General features: G+C 50.1%; 1 protein-coding gene across 5 annotated transcripts in view; it reads left to right on the top strand.

The window, feature by feature from the left end:
- ARHGEF6 (Rac/Cdc42 guanine nucleotide exchange factor 6) overlaps positions 1 to 9,536 on the top strand; it is a 40,673-nt gene extending 31,137 nt beyond the window's left edge. For 3 of the 5 annotated variants that reach the window (XM_037407792.1, XM_037407795.1, XM_037407794.1), the window contains 6 exons: positions 2,805 to 2,825; positions 3,640 to 3,733; positions 4,682 to 4,771; positions 5,559 to 5,658; positions 6,504 to 6,558; positions 7,203 to 9,536. In XM_037407792.1, coding sequence (XP_037263689.1) covers positions 2,805 to 2,825; positions 3,640 to 3,733; positions 4,682 to 4,771; positions 5,559 to 5,658; positions 6,504 to 6,558; positions 7,203 to 7,343 — 501 coding nt within the window. In that variant the 3' untranslated portion in view covers positions 7,344 to 9,536. The remainder of the gene's footprint in view (positions 1 to 2,804; positions 2,826 to 3,639; positions 3,734 to 4,681; positions 4,772 to 5,558; positions 5,659 to 6,503; positions 6,559 to 7,202) is intronic. The other 2 variants (XR_005107443.1, XM_037407793.1) reach the window with 2 other exon arrangements.
- Positions 9,537 to 13,717: the final 4,181 nt, after the last annotated feature.

Genomic DNA, 13,717 nt, shown 5'->3' with positions numbered 1-13,717 from the left:
CTTCCCCAGTCCTGCGATGGATGCTCGTCGCTGTGGCTGGCTTTGTGCTACAAGTGAAGTGTGAGCACGTGTGTTTGCAGGCTTGATGTTTGCTGTCGGCTGCTGCAGCCAGCGCCCTTGGCTGCTGAATGTCACTGGTCCCACAGCCTTGCAGGGTGTCCCACAGCCTTGCGTGTCCCATTGAGCCTTTTCCTTCGGTGGTGCCGTGGTGGAGCTGCCTCCATCTCCTCCTCCTGCCTTGGTTGGAGCTGTGGGTGGGAGCCGGGATGTGTTCCAGCTCCAGCTGTAGCAGCAGCTCAGCGTTGTCCAGGCTGATGCTGCAGGATTGAGCAGCAGTGCTGCACCAACAGGAGGATGAAAAAGGCCTGTTGGTATTTCTTATGTCTTCCACCCTGTGTTTTGGTGGCTGGAGAAGGGCTCCCTGCAGCAGCCGTGGGGCTCAACCCTCCTTCGCTGCCCACCTGAGTGTTTCACACACCTGTACCCTGCTGGGATGCAGCAGCCCAAGGGATCGCTTCCCCTGCAGAAACCCCAAGCCTGGGAGGTAGGAGGCTGCGTGGGGAAACCCCAAATATCGCCCAGCTCCAATTCTCACCCCCCGCTGCAACTGCAGTGCTCTCCATCCCTACCTCACGTTAAACTTTTGGGATTACTCACCAGTAACTCGGGTAACGTTCTCCTTACTGAATGAGCACTCTGGTTCTGAGTCAGCTGCATTTCTTGGTACAGCAGCCCTGGGAACATCACTGCCCGGGCTCCCAGCGGGGATGGGGATGGGGAAAGGGGGCTTGGACCCCCTCAGCCACCCCAGTACTCAGGGATGGAGAGACTGGCGGCAGGGGGGGGCTGTGGTTTCACTGCTCCAGGTAGAGATTTTTAGGTAGCCTCACGGCATTTTGTTACATTTATTTATTAATATTTGTAGAACAATGCGTTTCAGTTCAGAAATTAAACTGTTCAAAAAACAGCCAAGCAGGCAGACTGCAAATGACCCTTAATCTTTGCATGGTCCAAATCCCTAACGTAGACTAAACTGTTTCTTGCTTGCATGGTGAATTAAAATATAGGAAGAGACTTGAAGCAGAGGAGTTTTTCTGTGTGAAAAGGCAAGGCTGATACTTATTTCTAAGGTAGGCCAAAACCACGGATTGAGCAATATTATGAATACCACGGTGCCTTGCAGTTTCTCAGTTGTCTCCTGCCATGCACAGCAGGAGTTAAAGTCTCTGTGTCAAAACCAGGCAAGAGGTTTTTGCCACAGAGGCTGAGCAGGCAGGGAGCCCCAAGGGGTGTGATTCTGCTGCAGGCTGGATGGTAGCGTGCAAGGGGTCAAAGGACCAAAAATGTTGTTTGCACAGGAACAGGCTGAGCTGGCCACAGTGATGGAAACTCAAAGGCTAACAGGTCTACCAGAGCTGGAGCAGAGCTGGGCAGGCACAGCCTGGTAACCCACACGGTCCAGCCTGAGCCTGGGGGGCAGCTCCTCTCTCAGGGGAGGGGCTCGTGGGCACCAGCCTGCAATGAAAAATGTGAAATAAGTTCAGTTGTTGGCCCATACAGCTCTGCATCTGCCTTGTCCCTCCTGCCGGGTGCTCAATCGCTAAGCAGAACTCCTATTTCACTTTATTGTTATTTTTTAAATTAAAGTAGGGCACAAAAAATTATGCTAACTGCTTGGTGCAAGTCATCTTCCTATAATGAAGATGTAACGAAGGAATACACATTTCAAAGGTTATTTGCAGGGAAGCGAGTGGGGGAGTTTGATTAAAAGATTAGAGATTTTCAGACATCCAGCGTTACTTTAATTGGCTTCTGATAGTGTAGGATGGGATGGCACAGTCTTGTGCATTTCCTCATACCTAGCTATGATCAGGAAACCCCAGAACCTGCTTGCGTACTGCACAGCACTCTTGTTATTTCCATTTAAATTGGGTCATTTTTCCTGTTCTGTTTCCAGTAATCATTTGAAATTACAGAGCAGGTGCTGTGGGTAAAGCGGTGTGTCCGGATTCAGGTTAGCAAAGTGAAAAAAGATTTACAGATGATTTCTTCTACATCTTTTTTTTTTTTTTTTCCCCCTCTTTTTTTTGAGTGGCCTGCTTTGCATTAGGTGAAGGGTTTGTAACATCGGGATTCAGGACTTTGCTGGCCAGAGCTGCTGGAGAGCAGTGTGGCTCCCTGTACTGAGCATCCCAAGGATGGGACCCTCCATGGGGTGTGCAGGGAGCAACCTGTCCTTCAGCAGAGCAGAGAGATGCTGATGTCTGATGCTGCCAGGTCTCCAGTGAGGATGGCAGGTCCCCTCTGAGGAGGTCCCCTTTGAGAAGATGCAGTCCTGGGAGACTTGTCACCAGGATGGGCAGAGCACCCCATCATCCTGGCAGGGTTGGGCTGAAGACTGCAGGACTGGTGCTGAGCATGGGGCCAGACCCTGAGCTGATCCCACAGAGCCGGGCACGTGGGGTGGCTGCACCAGTGGGTCCCACATTTTTAAGCACCATTTTAGACAACCAACATCTGCAGAAACCTACTACTAACCGAGGAGGCATGTTTTCTGTTTTGATGTGTTTAGAGTGTATTAATGCCCACTTAACCATGCGTTTCACATGTAATTTTTTCAGTTTTGCATGACACGGTGCTCCTTTGCATGTTGGTAGTGCTCTAAAACCAGTACAGAGGGTGTGCCACATTAATCGCAAGACTAACATTCAAATGTGTTTTAGAATTGTGGATTTAATGGACTTGGTCAATAAAATCATCAATCTCTCACACTCATCTTCTCTTTCTTTGCATATTCATTGTAGAGGATGTCTTATATCTTAAAGGTAAGGGTAGATACATCTCTTTGGCTTATTGTGGCAAAGAATGCTTGTTCCTGTTCATGCTTCTCGTGCTTGCATGACCCTAATTTTGTCTGGCTGTATCAGTTAGTTATCGTGAGAGTCAGTAGTGACTGGCAAATACGTATAGAGATAACTCACAAGAAGGATTTAGTATTATGGTACTTAAACTCCTGGTGTGCCTCTTCTCCTGCTTGAAATCTGTATTGCATGTAACCTACTAATACACTAATTCTCTCCAAATTGGCAAGACTTGTAACTCGGTGAAGAAGATAAAAGCTTGTGTTTCTTACTTGTGGAGTCATAGCAGACACTAACTTTATGTGTGTGTGTTTGTTCTCTGTGTACATGGAGGGGGGATTTATACTCTCAAACAAATTGTGTGCACTTTGAAGCAATGTTATTTGCCAACTGTTTTATATTAGAAATCAAGTCAAGGAAATACGCAACTATATAGGGCTTTCCAACAGAGACCACAGAGCTGGTAAGCAGACAAAAAGTGCTGTGAATGTGTTTGAATTCTTTGGCTAAAGGATCTTAGCCGAGGGTTGAATTTGCTAGAGGAGCTTGTCCCAGCCCAGCCCCGCAGGCGCAACTCCCTCTGCTCTTCCAGGGAGCAGTTGGCCACAACTAGCGCATAGGAAGGGCAAAAAGCATCATTTTCCCCAACTTTGTCATTGTCTGCTTTGTAGTTCTCTAATGTGTTGTGTGCAACATGGATAGCTGCATTCAGCTGCGCTGCTCTGCTGTTTGGGCTGTCTTTGGTTCTGGTTAAACACAAGAGTCTGTTTCTCTATAGGATTCCAGCAAAAGTCCAAAAACAATGAAGAAGTTTCTTCCAAAAAGGAAAACTGAGAGAAAACCATCTGATGAAGAGTTTGTTATTCGGAAAAGTAAGTGTTGTATTTTTCTCTTCTTTCTGGAGGTTTCTGTGTACTCGGTGATCTCCATGGGACTTCAAGAACAACCTTTCTTATGGTGCAGGATGCAACCGTATGCTCACGTTGTGCGCAAGCCTACGTGCTGCTGAGCAAGGGTCCTCAGCTTCTGACGGATCCCCTCCCAGTTCTGACTGCCAGACGTGCTGCCACCCTCCTCATGATGGCTAGCACAAGGTCACGGGTTGTTGGTTGCCTTGTTCTGGGTGCAGAGCCAAGGAACTACTTCCAAGCAATGAAGAGCTGCAGTAAAACTGCGCATCAACAGTCATCAGAATATGTCTGAGAGGCAGGATAAATCCTCACCTGCAACAGTTTGCGTGGGGGATCAGGGAACAAAAGAAGGCCCTGTCCCTGCAGGGGTGTTCACCTCCAAAGAGGGGTGTCCTGACAGCTCCCCGAAGTCCACTTGGGACACCCCTTGGGGGTTTTACATGAGAGGCCATGGTCACCCAGCAGTGAGCTCCTGCGGTATGCAGCTTGAAGGTCAGTTGTCTCCCTTGAGAAGACACCACTGAGCTAGGGCTGGAAATGAAGACTTCACGTTTCCAAATCCTGCTGTGATGCAGCTGTCCCAGACCCCTCCTAGCACAGCTGCTCTGCCTACACATCTCCCAGTGCTCCTGCACCCAGGCATCACCCCCTGGGTTTTTCTGAGATGAGCAGCTAGAAGTGATGTTAGATATGTTAGATGTATTAGCAGCTAGAAGTTTAGTCGTGATGCTCAATGCCTCGGGACGTTGCAAAGGCCAGAAAATGTAAATGACCTCAAAAGGGACTTCGGTAAAGCCCCGGTGTCGGTCAGGGAAACAGCTTTTAAGGCACTTCGGAACAAAGGCTGGGACAGGTGAAAGCCAGCGCACTTTGCCTTTTGTGATAGCTGTTGATTGCAATGTTTTACAGGTACTGCTGCACTGGAAGAAGATGCTCAGATCCTGAAGGTGATTGAAGCGTACTGCACCGGGGCAGGTTTCCAGCAAGCTCTCAGCTCAGGTGGGCACACAACCAGATTATTTAGTTCTTACTCCGCCTGCAACACTGATAACCCCTCTGAGAAAGAACAGATGGTTGCATCATACAGCAGTGAGGCTCATGCTAGGAAACTGTGTGGTGTTCAATCTTCAAGATAAGGGAGCTTCATCTACCTAGTGGTTTAGTTGCCATTGTCTTTCTTCTAAACGCAGAGAATGAAGCTGGTAGGAGGGCAGATGAGACACCGCTATTTCACCAGCACTTGTTAGGAATTAAGCAAACCTAGTGAGTGCCTGTGGCTGTCAGCACTGAAAACGTGATGGTAATCTCAGGTTGCATACAGCTTTGGAAAGGAAGCATGTATATTATCTCTCAATCAGCTGCGTGTTTAAGAACAAGCTGCTTCATAAGAACCTATCTAACATCTTCAGCTCTGGAAATATAACTATTTATCATTGCTGGTGAGATGTCAAATTAAATCACTGAACTATCAAATAATGGTACATTTAAAGAGGGGAGGTCGTGTTTCTTCTGAGAGCTCTTGACTCGAATCGAATAATTTCATTTATAAGTCATGACGTAGCTTTAGATGCAGCGAGCACTCTTGAAAACTTTCCACTTGCTGCTTTAGCGCCAGGTCGGTGGTACGTATAAGCCCGTACGTAACCGTGGCAGATAGGTGGTGGCTTCTCCAGCCCCTGTGTCCCCGCAGAGGAGCGGAGAGAGCAAGGGCTGCTGCCTCCAGAGCACCGTGGGCACCGGGGAGACGTCTCCCTTCTTCTTCCTGATGGGTAATTCTTGTACACAGGCTCCCGTAAAGACTCCATCCCCCAAGTCCTTCTTCCTGAGGAAGAGAAAATCATCATAGAGGAAACACGAAGCAACGGCCAGACTGTCACGGAGGAAAAGTAAGCGTGGCTGCTGGCCGATCCCCTTGTTGCTTTTTGGAAAGCCGTTAAAACCCGACGCGCTCTCCTTCTGCGTCCCTGCAGAGGAGCGGGGCTGGTCTCACCGACCGCTGCCTTAGTCCAGTTGCTGTTTTGTCCCTTTTTAAGGACAGAGCAGCCAGCTGCCGTGACGTGGCTGTAACCCTCTGGGAGTCCGTGCGCTGGGTCCTGAGAGCCAGTTTGTTGAGTCCCAGAGCTTATCCGGGTGTAGCTAATGGCGTCAGGGAGGACAGAACCAAACAAGTGGCTTTTTTTTAACTTCTGACATACTGGGCTGCTGCTACCCCTCGGGAGCCTGCCTGGCACCCTGTCTGTGAGGGCTACCCAGCTTCAGCATCTGGGCGACAGCGCTGATCGGCTCCTTCTCTAACCCAGACAGCGCATTGCTTTCGTGCTTGTTATTTTTGCAGTATAACCTCAAGGAATCAAAGCCATTTTACAAAAGATGCTCGGGCATTTCCAGGTTTAAAATCATTGTTATTTATTGCAGTAGCATAAGCAGGGAAGCCAAAACCACAGACCTTTGTTGATAACTTAAAAGATAGCAGAACAAGGTATTTTTCTTGAGTTTTTAGAAAAGAGCCCTGAATATCAGACCGGTGGCCTATTAAATGCTCCTGGGCTGTGTTTCCAGAATCCTCTCACAGGCAGCAGCATTCGCAGCAGCCTGATGCTGGCCAAGCAGAAGCTGGAAGCACCTTCCCCATCAGCACCTCACTCACGAAAGCTCCCTTGCTGTTGCTGTTTTGCTATACTCCAGCTTTTTTTTAAATTTTTTTTTTTAACGTTGACATTTCTTTTTGCAGGAGCCTTGTTGACACAGTTTATGCACTGAAAGATGAAGTCAAAGAACTGAAGCAGGTACTCTGAGCGGGGTCGTTTGTGCTGGGGCTTGAGCAGAAGCCAGCCAGGCTGCACTGGGTCATTATCTTTGACTGGTCAGTGCCCTGGAAGAGTCTTGCTGATGCTGGTCTAATCCTGCAGCTCCCTGCGTCAGCATTAGTTTTCTTCTGGTTTTTAGCTCCCTGAATCAACTCACCACACAATTGCTGAGCACCAGAGCCAGCAGGAGGGAAGGAGTTGTTGGTCTTTGTGGTAACATGAAACTTGCCCCCTACTCTAAAACCCTTTCAACTTGTTCATTTTATAGGGGTCTGGTAGGTACCAATTCTTGTAGACTCGGAGGAAATACGTCCTCCCTCCAGCCCCCCGCCTGAAGGTGGGAGAGCCCACCCCAGGAGGACAGGGTCCTCCAAGCCAGGCTAAAATTAGGTTTCCACAAGGATGCTTCTGCCTGCTCAAAGTCACAGGGACTTCTGTGCAGGTCTATAAGGTAGTAAGGGTCTGCTTGAGTGGATCAGGCCACAAGTAACCTGTGGTGTCCATCCTCACAAGCCAGCAGGGCCTGTCAGATGTCCCTGATAATTCATCACCTCTGAGGCACCAGGCATGTGGAGCTACCTCATCGCACCTGCATCTTTAGCTCTTTATTTTTTACCTTGCAGGAGAACAAAAGGATGAAACAGTGTTTGGAGGAAGAGCTTAAATCCAGGAAGGACTTGGAGAAGCTGGTTAGAAGGCTGCTGAAGCAGACGGACGAGTGTGGCAGAGAGGACACGGGGCGCAAGTCGTCTCTGATCGCCTGAATTTGGGGAGAAGCTGCTGGCAGTGGTGTGTGACCTCAGGTGGTTTGTGGGAAGCGGAACTGGATCCTTTGCCTCTTCTTGCTCCTTATTTTGTTGGTTTGGGGAATTTTGTTACCAAAAAAAAAAAAAAAAGTCATAGAGAAAAAAAAGAATAGGTTTTCTTCCATCCAATAAGGAAATAAACCAGAAACAATCAATCACAACTAAACCAGTAAGCAAGCGGTCCATGATTCACAATTCATCTGCAGCAACTAATACCTCATCGTACCTGCTACTGGGAGCAAATACAAACTCTGCTAATGATTGCTGCTCACAAAGGGTTTGGCAGCAGTTTCCTAGAGGAAGCTTAAGCACTTTTTAATGCTTTCATTCTTTCCAAAAGCACCGGTACCTATTTATTGAATGAAAACATTACTGAGGTAGCATTGCGCAGAAACCAAGAAGCACCATGCTCCTCTTTTCAGATAATCACAGCTGGGGAAGCTTGTCCCATCCACCTTCTTTTTCCCCGTTAGTTGACTGTAGCGAACTAGAGCCCAGCAATACTGTGGTTCCCGTGTGGCCTTGATACTGATTAAAATGTGCAATTAACATGAAGACATTCGAACTCTTTGGGGAAGTCAGATCTGGAGCACCTGTCAGAGCGCATGGGAAGGTATGTTGCACAGTGCTGCCTCCTAAGAGCTCGTGATTAGCGCAACAGGTAACTGCTGTTCTGCCCCCACATCCCTTTTCTTATGCATGACCTAGAACTCCTACTCCCTTCTTTGTTTTCACATTGAGTGTCCAGGTATCATATGAGTTTATAGTTTTGCTGTGCTTCCCCTTGCAGGACATGCTTTTCTCTGTGTGAAATGTAAACACTGCTTGACAACAAGGAACAACCCCCACACGTGCTGATTCCCTGTTCCCGTCTGCCCGTGTTAGCTGGGAACAAAGCCAATGACCACTTCTACCCCCATTGCCCCCCAACGGGCTTTCTGCTAGGAAAAAGGAACTTTCTCTCGGAATAGGAAAGGTATTTATGTTTTGACAAGAGCTGGAACGCTCCTGGGGCAAGGATGGTCAGCACCCTTCCAGATCCCTGCACAGCACCTCGAACACAGCACACAGGCAACATGCATATGTATTGGCTATCTTCATCTTATTCGGTGTTATACCCTAGTTTAGAACTGATGTTTTCCTTTGTTCCTTAGCAGCATTATAAAAGTAACCTTCTGTTACAGTTAATTATAAGTCTTAATGTATATCACAGGGCAGCATGGTCCCAGGGTGTGCAGACACACCACAGCTCATTACAGTCACATCGTTACGTTGGTCATGAAAGACATAGAGGCAATAATTACAACTCCCTCCTCACAATTAAAATTTAGCCAGAACATAGCAAATGGTGTTTGGGGAGAGCTAGACTCCAAAACATCACAAGGAGTGTAAACAGAAACCCTCTCTAAATCTAAGCTGTTTCTAGGACAAAACAGAGGTCTTTTTTGCTCTGGCTACATTTGACATCTCCAGAGCTTCCCAGCTGGATGGCAGCTCCCCACATCCCGGTGCAGGCATGCCGTTGAGCATTTGGTCAGCAGGCAGGTTCTACCGTGCTGGTTAATGGTTTGCCAGGATGATGGCCTTTGCTGCACACCGAGCAGCTCGCGCCGCCGATCGGGGGTGCTGTGCCCAGGCACCCCAGCACTGTCCAGTCCTGCTGCCTGCCCAAAGGTGGGCTGGGAGCCAGGCTGGTGACATGCACTGGGTGCTAGGCAGCAAACCAAGGGTCACTTACACTCCAAGGAGAGGGTAGAAACGTTTCCTCGTTGCCCCCTGGTTTAGTTGAAACCTGTGCTGTGTACATATGCATGTTCGTAAGATGTAATGTGATGGAGGGCACACTGGGACTTTTTGGATCAAGCGTTTGTCAAGAGCTAGAAGCCAAAAAAGACAAGAAAATAAAAAGGAAAAGAAGCCATGCCGGATGGACAGCAATGTTTCCATATTTACTTTGTTTACAGTGCTTTGTATATAGGTTCCAGTGAGTCTGTCTTTAGATGGATGTTGTGTCAGCTGCCTTCCAGTTTATCTTTGTCATGTAGGTTTATTTACTGTAACTACTTATGCAAGTTCAACTTTTCTAACATGTTTTTATTTTGAACAGTTTTTTAATTGACATTTTCAACAAATAAAGAAGGATAAAAATGGCTTCTTAGCTCTCGGTGCTGCTTCATTTCCGCCACGAAAGCAAAGCCAGCGCTTGCTCTGGGCATCCCTGATTTGCTCAAAATGCCCGTGGGTGCCTCATCCACCCTCCAGTTTACTGGCTGCTGGCAGGGATACTGGTGTGAATGGTGATGCTGGCACTTGAGCTGTTGCTCCCACCACCGCCCAGACCTGCAGCAGGGAAGGGCACCTGGTCCCAGGGGAAGGAGATGCGGTTCCATCCCTCAAGTTCTGCTTGCACTCTGCTAACAAGGATGCTTTAGGGAGAATTAGCTGTGCGGGCAGGTTGCTGTAGATAAGTGACTTCCTGCCTAAGTTTGGTTTGTTTTGTTGTTTTGGGTTTGTTTTTTTTTTCTTAGTTAGCTTGTGTTTTTTTCTGGCATTTAGGTGTGGTGACAGGATTTCCTTTGGTCTACCACTTGGACAAGACCTCTCCTGCATGCTGGTATTTTTAACTCTTTGGTAGAGACATACCGCGCTGCCAGCCCACAGCCAAAGCGGGAGGATCGAGGGCAGGAGGGCCAGGCCCTGCTCTCCCTCCACAAGCACAGCAGTCGGAGCAGGAAAAAAAAAAAAAAAAGTGAAAAAAGAACACTGGCCTCAGGTGCATCATGGAAAAACAATGAAGTCTGCAAGGGAGCCAGCCTGAACCCAAGTGGCACTTCAGGGAATTATTGTAGAGGCAGACCAGAGCCATACCCAGACCAGAGTGCCCCTGAGCCTGCACTGGGCACAAGAGCAAGGAGGGAGCATCCCCTAGGCTCATCTTGGGGGGAACATCTCCACTCCCACGTCCCCATGAGATCCACACCTTAACCAGAGACCGCCCATCCTGCTCTCCTGCTGAACATGGGGTCTTCTTTGGCCCCCTCTCTTATGCCAGCCCCCAAACAGCCCCTTTGCACAACCCAGCTCCAACACAGGTAGCGCCAGCAGCTCCCAGGCAATGGAGTTTTGGCTCCAAACGACCATCAATGTGAAAAACCAGAAAAAAAGCCCAACCAACAGCTTAAATCTGTGCAGCCCCAGCCATTGCCACAGCTAGAGATCCCCTGGAGGTGGTGGGCTGCTCCTGCTGCCTGCCCCAGTGCGGCACCACCCCACAGCACAAGTGCCCCCAGCTCTGAACTAAAACCGGGGCGGGGGGGGGGGGGGGGGGGGCGGGCAGAAGGCTCCTATGCCCCCAGGGTGCATGCAAGAGGTTTGGCTTCCTAGAGGAGACCTAGACACTGCCTGCGCCAAGCAGGGGAAAGAGCTGTCACCAAGCAAGGGGTGCCAAGGTAAGGCTGGCACCCAGGCAACCAGTGCCTAACTGGGAAGGGGGATTTAAAAAAAAACCCCAAAAACAACAACAACAAAAAAAAGACCCCAAAGTAGTGCAGAGATTCTAGGACAGGCTTGTCGTCTCGGTGGCCACTGTGCACAGCCCCGCAGCATGTGGGCAGCCCTGCTCCAGCTGCTGCTGCCCAGCAGCCCTGAGCTCATTGGCACCAGCTGGAGAGACCCTGCTTGGAAAGTGGCATCCCAACCTTTTTTGAGGGGAAAAAAACCTGAACCAAAATCTCATTTTTTATACAGAACTAAAAAAAAAATAATATATTTCCCAGTGAGCTGTGCGTCTTAAGCCGTGCAAGCACCTCTCCCAGCAGATGACTATACTGCTGCTTGCTCCTGCCACTGCTTGCCTGTGCCCCCCCATCAGCTGCCATGCTGATGTGACCCACGTACTCATCACCCTTTCATCCCCTTCTTAGAAAGAGCGAAAATCAGAAACCGTAAAATCCACAGCCCAAGGATGACAGAGAGGGCCCACATCAAGGGGAGAAATAAATAAATATAAAAAAATCAACGTATTGGTGATGTTCAGACTTTCCACGGGTAGAGGAAACCTGCACCTGCCACGGCACTGGGCAGGGGCCAGGGACAACAAAACTGCTCGGGAGAAGGCCACAGCTGGATGGCAGCAATCGCAGCTCCTCCCTTCCCACGCACTACCTCACATCCGAATCCCACAGGCTATTTTTGACAAATGAAGAAACAGAGGCAAGAAACGGCAAAAGCCCTGGGAAAGGCAGTGCTGCGGGCAGGGCCGGGCTGGGCAGGCAGCCCGTGGGCAGGGGAGGTGGCAACTGGCATCTGCTGCTCTCGCTACAGCATTTATTGTGCTTTTATGCTTTGTTTTGTTCTCTCTTCTTTAATTGTCTCCCCCAGTCACGCAGGAAAATCTATTTTTCCATGCAATTTGCAGCTCCTGGATCCCCTCTCAGTGACTGGCGCCAGGGACTGCAGCCCAGCTCAAACCCCCTGGCCGATGGAGCTGGGAGCTGCAGGGGGTTCAAGGCTGTGCACTGTTTCCCCTCTCCCATGATAAACTGTTTCTGAAGGACATGGACACCCAACAACAGCTATGCACACACTCCTCACAGCTCTTCCCTCCCCATCCACTTGCTCCCAGCCAGCTTCTCCCCCGTTTCAGACCGTGCAGGTTTGCATCGTCTTTGGTTTCTCCCGTGGCTCCCACCCACACCCCCACCGCTGCTGGGCACCTCCACTTCCCCTGCAAAGCTCTGGGGCTCTCCAGCCACGCAAGCGTTGCCTTAGCGAGCCCAACCTGCAAGGGTGGCCAGGTTTCAGCAGCAGTGGGGATGCAGTTGGACCCACATCACCGCAGGAGGTGGTGGGACCCACCGCAGGAGGCTGCGGCCACCCAGCCCCTGCACCCAGCACCCATAGGATCCTACCTTGTGCAGTACCCATCCCTCTGCTCCAAAGCTGAGACATCCCTGAAGGTACAAGCAGGAAGAGTCCTCTTCCAGCCAGGTGTCCTAAATACCTTTAAATTTGCCCCCACCCTTTTCCTTCACAGCTGTGCAGGGGGCTCCAGCCCCAGGGCCTTGCTGCCTTCCCAGGGCAGGGGGGTCCTTGCTCCCTTCTCCAGCCAGAATGTCCCCAGCACTGCATGGCCCTGGTACCCCAACATGTCCCAAGGAGTGGGGTGGGACGGTTGCCCCCAGACGCTTTTAGGGACTGGCTGTTCCCCCTGTGCCCCCTAGTGCTACCCCACTGCCCTCTGTCCCCAGACCCCAAGCAGGAGCCTGGAAAATCCCAGCCTGGCGCTGAGAAGAGTGAGCGGCATTCAAAACACACAAAGCACCCTGTCTCTTCATTCCCAAATTGTATTAGTTGTGGGGTGACAGTGGACGAACCCCCACTCTCAGCAAGGGGAACCATGAATGTTGAAATACGCTGCAAAACACAGCGCTGGCCATGCACAGTCCCTTGGCATGCGGCGCTTCTCCGTTAATAAGATGGTTTTAGTTAAATAAATAGTTTTTATACATTGTGTCAGACAAGAGTGCTCGATTCCCTGATGAAGTTAGGTAGGCACTTTGGGAGAACTGCCAACAAATACATATTAAATTATAGTAAAACCAGAGTGGCTCTGAGCTCTCCTCTGCTGGCTTTGGGAGGGGGCCGTGTCGGGCACCCAGCACTGCAAGGAGCTGTGCAAAGACTGCCCCATCCGTCCCGGCAGTGGTGGCACTCAGGCGCCGTGTTAGGACCAGACCTGCAGCCTCCAGCCATGAAAACCCCAAGGACTGCCCAAATCTGAAAGCTCTTCCACTTGCAAACCTGTTGGCTTCCAGGAGTGTTTCCAAACTTCTGCACTCCGACAAGTGTGACCTGTATAACCAAACGCTCCAGACTGGCCACCTTTGGCATCTTTAGATGCTTTTAAAAAATGCTGCATCAAGATCCTTGTGCCCTGCTGTTGCTCAGCTCACTTTCTCTGTGGGCCAAGCTGGAGAAGAGGGTCAGGGAGAGCCCAGCATGCAGTGCCACCCAGGTACCTCCTGCCTGAGAGGGGGTCCTGCCCCTCTGCACAGCCTTGCCCTCCTGGAGCTCCAGGAAAAGCACTGCTGTGGGCGCGTCCTCACAGAGGACAACCAGAAGATGCTCTACACATGTACCTTGGAGGGCTTGGCAAGAAGCAGTTGGCCCTGCCACCCCCATGCTTTCCTGGTCGTCCTCCTAGGGCAGGAGGGGTCTCAGGAGAGGAGGCAGGTCCAAATGTGATGGTGCTGGCCAACACCCGTTCCACAGGGGAGTGAAACAGTCCACAGGCAGAGGGTCCAGACTCTACCTGCAGAGGTGGGAGAAAG

Source organism: Falco rusticolus, chromosome 14, assembly GCF_015220075.1.
Source record: "Falco rusticolus isolate bFalRus1 chromosome 14, bFalRus1.pri, whole genome shotgun sequence".
NCBI classification, from domain to species: domain Eukaryota; kingdom Metazoa; phylum Chordata; class Aves; order Falconiformes; family Falconidae; genus Falco; species Falco rusticolus.
This window is presented reverse-complemented; position numbering and strand designations above follow the sequence as displayed.